The sequence below is a fragment of the Hoplias malabaricus genome, chromosome 14, assembly GCF_029633855.1.
Source record: "Hoplias malabaricus isolate fHopMal1 chromosome 14, fHopMal1.hap1, whole genome shotgun sequence".
NCBI lineage: Eukaryota > Metazoa > Chordata > Actinopteri > Characiformes > Erythrinidae > Hoplias > Hoplias malabaricus.
In genome coordinates, this window is record NC_089813.1 from 29,766,032 (window position 1) to 29,773,530 (window position 7,499).

General features: G+C 38.0%; 1 protein-coding gene across 2 annotated transcripts in view; it reads right to left on the reverse strand.

Annotated features, from left to right (window-relative positions):
- Window positions 1-7,499, reverse strand: part of col2a1a (collagen, type II, alpha 1a) — a 30,569-nt gene extending 23,070 nt beyond the window's left edge. The window contains exons 1-8 of one of the 2 annotated variants that reach the window (XM_066643302.1): window positions 7,258-7,499; window positions 3,592-3,801; window positions 1,649-1,665; window positions 1,461-1,493; window positions 1,228-1,260; window positions 954-1,007; window positions 659-766; window positions 459-536 (exon numbers count right to left, since the gene is read on the reverse strand). In XM_066643302.1, coding sequence (XP_066499399.1) covers window positions 459-536; window positions 659-766; window positions 954-1,007; window positions 1,228-1,260; window positions 1,461-1,493; window positions 1,649-1,665; window positions 3,592-3,801; window positions 7,258-7,351 — 627 coding nt within the window. In that variant the 5' untranslated portion in view covers window positions 7,352-7,499. The remainder of the gene's footprint in view (window positions 1-458; window positions 537-658; window positions 767-953; window positions 1,008-1,227; window positions 1,261-1,460; window positions 1,494-1,648; window positions 1,666-3,591; window positions 3,802-7,257) is intronic. The other variant, XM_066643303.1, reaches the window with a different exon arrangement.

Consider the following 7,499-nt stretch of genomic DNA (forward strand, 5'->3'; position numbering starts at 1 on the left):
GGGTGCCACTAACCAAGGTGTTGAAATTTACATTTTTTTCCCCCCTGAGACTTCAGAGGTAGAAATTAATGTTTTCTTATCATCATTCTGAAGTTTATTGTAAAGTGTCATAAGCATTGTAGGAGCTTTCTTTGAAAAAATCTATACAGAACACAAAATAATAAACAATATGACATAAATGTGAGGGAGCATCAAAACAGTGTGCAGTTCATGAGCATGAGTCTCTGCCATTCTTGTACATAGTGTTTTATAACTGGTAATGTGTATACATGGTATAATGTATAATGGTAATTCACTATTTTATAGGTGTGTTTCTTAGCAATAGCACAGAATTCTAAGCAGCTATAATCTCTTATACCGACATGGATTTACTATAACATAAGATATTGTCACCTCTGGATATTAATAATAGGAATCATGCTAATAAATGCATCTATGTTGGAAGTCCTGTCTCTCACCATTGGTCCTTGCATCACACCCATTTGAGCTCCTCCAGCTTTCTCATCAAAACCACCAGCCATCTGAGCTGCAAAGTTCTAAACAGGTACAAAAGAAAATGGACTTAAAGAAAACACAGACCCAAACATTACTCACATTCAAAGTAAATTTCAGACTGGACAGAAAGAAACAAGAATAGAAGAAGACAGACAAAACTCACTCCTCCAAGTCCAGGGGGATTTGGGCCTGATGGTCCAGGAGGTCCAGGGGGTCCAGGATTGCCTGGAGTTCCGGGTTCGCCATCTCTTCCTCTAGGGCCTGGACTTCCCTGAGAAAGAGAACAGACGAGAAAAAAAAAACAATGTGGAGAGATTAGCAAAATCCCTTTCACATGACAGCATCCTGCTGAGCACTTTCAGTGCCCCCCTCTAGCACATTGAGATTACAGAGAATTATCCCTGACTCATTATACTCCAGACTGGAATGAAAAATGTCAGAAAAGCAAACTGTCTTACCTTCTCACCCTTAGCTCCTCTATCTCCGCGTGGGCCCTGCTCTCCAGATGGTCCCTAAAACAGCAGCCACATTAAAAAGCTTTATCCCCAAGCTATACACTAAATATAATCAAATATTTCATACTATATCATGAGTGATTGGGAAGAATTCATCTGGCTCCCCACAGCTAAAGGGGACCCCTGGTGGAGATATTTGGGACTGCACTTTACCACTATGACATCATCATTTCCTCTTATTAATAACAATCAAAATAAATCAATTATTAAATCATACCATGGGGCCAGGGGGTCCTCTTGGTCCTACAACCTGCAGAAGCACAAAAAGTAACATGTTTAAACATATTAACATATTATGAATGAACCTTAATCACAGACTAATGCCTAACTTTATTTCACTTCACAATGTTGACATAAAGAATCAAGCTGGAAAATCTAGTGAATGCATAGGATTTATTAATTTGTGTTAAAATCTTTGTTTTTTCAATTCAGTTTAATGAGTAAACTTACATCTGCAATTTCCCCAGGTTCTCCTTTCTGTCCCTGTAAGTACAAGAAAAAATTGTTAGAGCCTTATTATTGTGTAAACCATTAGTGATCATATACTTCTATATGATATTCAAATGTAACTATATTTATTTATATCTGTATTGTTTGCACTGCATCCTAATTTTAAATATTTAGACTTTTTCTCTCACCTTTGCACCAAGGGTCTCTGTAGTCATAACAGATTGAAAGATGGAAAGGAAGGGAATAATGTTAATAAACATCAATACAAATAAAACATTGCAGCATTAATAAAAGTTGACACAGTTAATAATCAATATGATAATAAGAAGTTAAAGAGCAACATCTTCAAATGTCCAAACAAAAAAAAAACTGTAGTAACTTTGGAAACTACTGAAATCAGTACTGAAATAACACAGGAAGGTCAATCTGGGTCACTAACAACTATGTGACAAAAGAATAAGCTGTAATGATTAAAGGAATCCAGAACTTTTAAAAGACTGCCTTAGTAATTAGGAAAGTCTAGGCTTTGACAAGGTCCCTTTAACTGACAAAACCAATCAACAACTGTTCCTGGATGGGATGAGGTAAAAGGGCATGAAACAGGAAAACTGCACTAATTACCGCACCAAGGCCATCATCCGCTGAACCCATTCTGCGCAGTTAGTGTTTAGGAAAAGCAATGCTTCAGTTAACAGTTACTACTACAGCAATTACATTTCCTGATCTGCTCATTTTATTAACCTCTCAGCAAATACAATGAGACATTGCTAAAATGGTTAAGTAATAAGCATTTTGTTTCACACACGATGTGTTGTGAGTGTTTTAACAAGGGTAAGACATTATTTGAAGTGTAATTTCAAAACTTTTCATGCACCATATCTGATCATTGGACTGAATAACTCTCATGGTGCATGAAAAGCTTTGTGTTTCAAGAACAATTCTCAGTTTTATGTTCATACTGAAACAAAAGCACCGTCAGAATTCAAGTAAAATGTAACTTTCAAAAAGTATCAGAATCAGTCTCTTTTTCTCTGAGTAGGAATAATCTACCTGGGTTTTAACCTGCTTGAATTAATAATTTAGCACTAGACTTTCTCTTCAGCTGAAGTGATTGTTTAGTAAGCTCTTGAGGTTGAGAGATTTGAGAGATTATGCTTGTTTATAAGGATTTATAGAATTTATAGAGGGGTTCATAACACCTCTCACTCAGCCAGACTCCTCTGACCAGTGTAAACACAATAGAGAGGCATAACAAATAAATGTACTGATAATTAATATTTTTCAGCACATTCCATGACCCAGTGTTGAACAGCCTAATCTCTGAATGCTGTCTGCATTTGTGAAGCATCTCGGGGCATATAAGTAAATGTTCTTGTTGTTTAAACCACCAGAACTTTTGTGCCTAAATGTATCTGAAAAAAAAAAACCTAAAACATCCTCTAAATAAGTTACTGCACTAAATATATATACATATAAATTAATGTAAGTGGGATGACTGCTTGTGGTGTCTAAAATTGAACACATATATTTCTTCATGAAGTGGATTAGAAGCCTAAACATCATAATTGGCACTTTTAACTTTATATATAGTCAGGCCAATAACAAGCTGGACTCACTTTGAAAAAGGATCAAAGAATTATCCCAAAATAAAAACCCTGACAAAATCTGAGAAACTTTCATTTTGACGGACACTTTATGTTTCTTTATGTTTCTCTTGTGTCTGACAAAAAACTTTGAAGTGTTCTTGTTTCTTCCACTTGATTCTTTGTTTTGAGTTCCAAACTCAGTCATTTATAACCTTGGCCCCTCCCACTGAAGTGTGTGTGGGTGAGGCTTAGTTAAATGCTAGTTGTGAAGCTCAAAACAGAGTGTGGAGCTGTAGGTAGGTGTGTGAAACAGTTTTGCAGGTGTGTTGAGCAAAGTGAGAGAGAGAGAGAGAGAGAGAGAGAGAGAGAGAGAGAGAGAAAGAGAGAGAGAGAGAGAAAGAGAGAGAGAGAGAGAGAGAGAGAGAGAGCGAGCGAGAGAGAGAGAGAGAGAGAGAGAGAGCAAGAGAGAGAGCGAGAGATAGAGAGAGAGAGAGAGAGAGAGAGAGAGAGAGAGAGAGAGAGAGAGAGAAAGAGAGAGAGCGGACCGCTAGGCTGCTCGAGATCGGCGGGGCAGATGGGGCAGCATTCTCCAGGTGGAATGATGGGATTGGCACAATCCCTCATCTCCTCGCAGATGACCTCATCACAGAGCACCGCCCCCGAATCACACACACAGACACGACACGCCTCCGGCTTCCATACTGCACGGTCCTCGTAGTGGAGACCATCCTGGATGCAGCCACCTAACTCCCCCTCTGTGGCCCCAAGGTGTGTGTGGGGGTAAGAGACAAGTGAACACAAACACACATGTTCATGTCATAGTCACTCTCACACACAAACTAACCTCTACACCATTGTAATACTTTATATTATGGGTTTTATGCAAATGATAACTCACATGTCTATAATCCTCACTCATTCCTTAAACCAAATGTGTCTGTATGTAAGCCCTTATACCAATTTCTCATCTTCATAAAATATAACTTCATATCAGTTTTTACATAATTCATTTGGCCACTAATAAGTCTGAAGTTTAACTGGCCTCCCTAGATTTTCTATCCCACAGTTATTGTCAGAGAGCTCATAGTTAAATGATGACCCTGGGTATAAGAGCCTTTGGAAGCTGTCTCCATCCATCACCACCTCATACCACAGTCTGTCAATATTACATCTGTAAAAATTTCAGCAAAAAATAAAACTTGTAGAAATGCCATTTTGGGAATGTAGTTCAGCATATTTTATGGTCTTCATTAAAAATTCATAAAATACAAAATTGTTTATATAAAATGGTATATATTAATTTATTCTTACATCTTAAATAGATTACACTGTTTTTAAGCCATATTAATTGAGAAAGCCCATGTTATATGCTATTTGATTAATTAGAATCAATTATTCTCAAAATAATCTATAAATATTTTATCCCTGATAAAATCAAGTGACAGCCCTAATAATAGTACAGCATTGCACAGAAGGGATTCTGATTTTGTAAAATCTCTCTCATTTGATTAATGCCATAGAAGAAGCATTTTAATGATCTAAAATCAAGTCTGAAAATAAGATGTGGATAGTCTTTAAAATTTGGAAAGGTTCTTTGTGCTCAAAAATATCATTTACAAAAAATGATTCCCTAAAGAAATATTTTCCACCCAAAGATTTTTTGGGAACCAAATATAGTTTTTCTGTGACATCATGCAAATTACAATTTCTTGCTCTTTTATTTGTAAGATTGCATGACCATAAATAATGTTAACATAACATATTATTAGGAAAGAAAATTACATTGATTTATGGGAGATGCATATCTTACACCTTACTGTAAAATGTGGGTTTCTTTGGTCTGAGTGTGAAACTGAATCCTCCATCTACTAACCTGGCCATGAATGGGCCTTTCTCACACACACAGGGTAGCATTGACGGGCTGGTGCCTTAAACAAACACATCATACTCACAACCTCCATCTGGATCTAATGGTCTCACCCTCTGCCAGTGCAAACACTCCACAGTGGGTCGCAGGGAGCGACCCTCAGACACAAACACACACATAGTTCTGGGCCTGTTTGTCTTTCAAATGTCTGTGTAAAAGCACTCCAGTCTTAGATATAAGATGAATTGCTTTTCTGTAGTTGCCTTCAGCATAAAACGTTTGCATGAATGCAATCCTTCTATAAAATCCTAAATTGCTCATGATTTATATACTATGGGTTATAAGGGTCATCCCAAACAGATAGTCCAGTGCTATTTTCATTGTCTATTACCTTATTTATTAAAGTAGAAGAAAAAAGCATGTAGTTAAAATCTTAATTCTAACACCCCCCCCCCCCCCCCAACCCCCCATAACCCCCCATCACCCCCCAAACCCCCCAAGTGGCTCATGTGTCCCTTTGAGCCTGCCAGTCTGATGTTTTCTGTTGTGGGCTTCATCCCCTCAGACGACATTCCTGAGGCCTCCCACCCATTTTGCCAAATCTCCAGATCTACTGAACTATGCCCTAACTCTGACCAAAAAAACCTATACTTTCTAAACCCCTTCTGAATGTTTGCTGATTGAGCACCATTTGATCCTTCCTGGGACCTGCAGCTAGTCATAATCTCTCTCACACATGCACACACACACACACACACACACAGGTGCATGCACTAACACACCAAGTAAACAGCAACTGGACAAATGATTCGTCTCCTTGTCGAGAGCTGTAACAAATGGTGCTGCAATAGGTCATTTGTTAATTATCACAGGAGGTCCTAAAACAATAAATAACATAAGGGCACAAAATGCATTTGCCTTGTGCTTAAGTCACTCTTAGTTGTAACAGCACTCAGCAAATATATAATATAATACATGTTGTGTCTTGTTCAACTAAGCTTAATTAATTGGTAGCTATGTTAGAAGCACTGTCTCATGAATTAAAAACTTGCCATTTGCCTAAATGCACATTTACATTATGAAATTATGAAATAATAATAATAGTAATAATATGTTTGTCCCTAATAATTAAACAGATTCAGAGGAGTTGAGTATGCTAAGTAAATTCCAAATTTCTTGTGAACTGAGTGGTGCACATTTATTTTGGGTCTGTGTCAAACTTTGCAGGCCAGTTTTAGCTCCATCAAGTGGAAATTTCACTTTCCGTGAAAAACATTAAGGTTTCAAAGAAGTTAAAGCAAGGTACTAAGAAACTTTAACCCTATCCCTTTTTAACAAACTTTCACATTGCAAAATAACCCAAAACACTTTGTAACTCACTAAACTTCAAAATATCTTAAATATTTTATGACTGTTCAGCTGTTGACCAGACACCTGGGAATGATAAGAGTTTCCTGAAGTCTGGAAAAAGAACTAGGCTAAATTTAAATGGCGCCCTACTCCCTACATAGTGCACTAGGTAGGGCTTATGACAATGCCTCCTGCACCCCAACAGTGTATAGTGTCTAACAAAGAGCCATTTCTGATTCAGCCTCATGCGGACAAAACACTGTGATATTTATAGGGTGCAGTATTTGGGTATAGAAGGCAAAAAAAATTCAAACAGTGCACTGTTTGGGGATTAAAGATCAATTTGATATAAACTCTTAGGCTATGTGCAAAAACACATAATTGCAATAAATTATGCAATTAATCAAACGTAATAGAACAAAAACTGTTGTGAATTCACTAGTATATTATGTACAGTATCTGGTTTCAGATACAACTTTTTAAGTAATCGAATCTTATAGAGCGTAAAACACACATTTCTCCGTACTCACTATAAATGAAATATCAATGCCCCAAAAGTGCACTATGAATCTCAATGAAAACGTGGCATTGAGCCACGGTCTGAAAGATTATAGTGAACTATTCGGTAGGACAGGCCATAATTTCTTAAACTATGTAGTGCCCTATGTAGTGAGCGTGAAGCTGTTTGAGATACAGCCAAAGGGTTTCAGTTACAAAGCGCACGGTGGGCAGCCTTAAGCTAAAGAGCGTCTGGAGTCTGTAAGTTATGAAATGCCGTTTTCCTTAAAGAAAATATTAAGAGCTTCTGAAAACTACAACAACAGGTGTAATTACAGAAAAGAACGCAAATTCCACAGTCCCAGTGGAGTCTGGTCCAAACTCGCCCCGCACGTCGCCAAGGCAACGGGGAGGGGGGTGGAATTCTACTTTTTTTCTTACAAGAATAAACTAAAATAAATAAAAAAAAACTTAAATGAAAAAGTTACAAACTTACGGTCATCCTCCCGCTGGCCTCTGACAACGGCTAGTAAAACAAACTGCGTGGCTGCAAGAAGCAGGACAGTCCGTGAATCCACAAATCTGAACATGTCTAGAAATTAGACATGCAGGTCCGCCTGGGAGAAGTCGCCGCGCTGGGCGAAGCTCAGTCAGAGCTCAGGAGAGTGGGAGCAGCTAGGAGTGTGTGAGGATAGAGGAGATTTCTTAGGGGAGATCCCGACGGTAGCCCACCGCGTC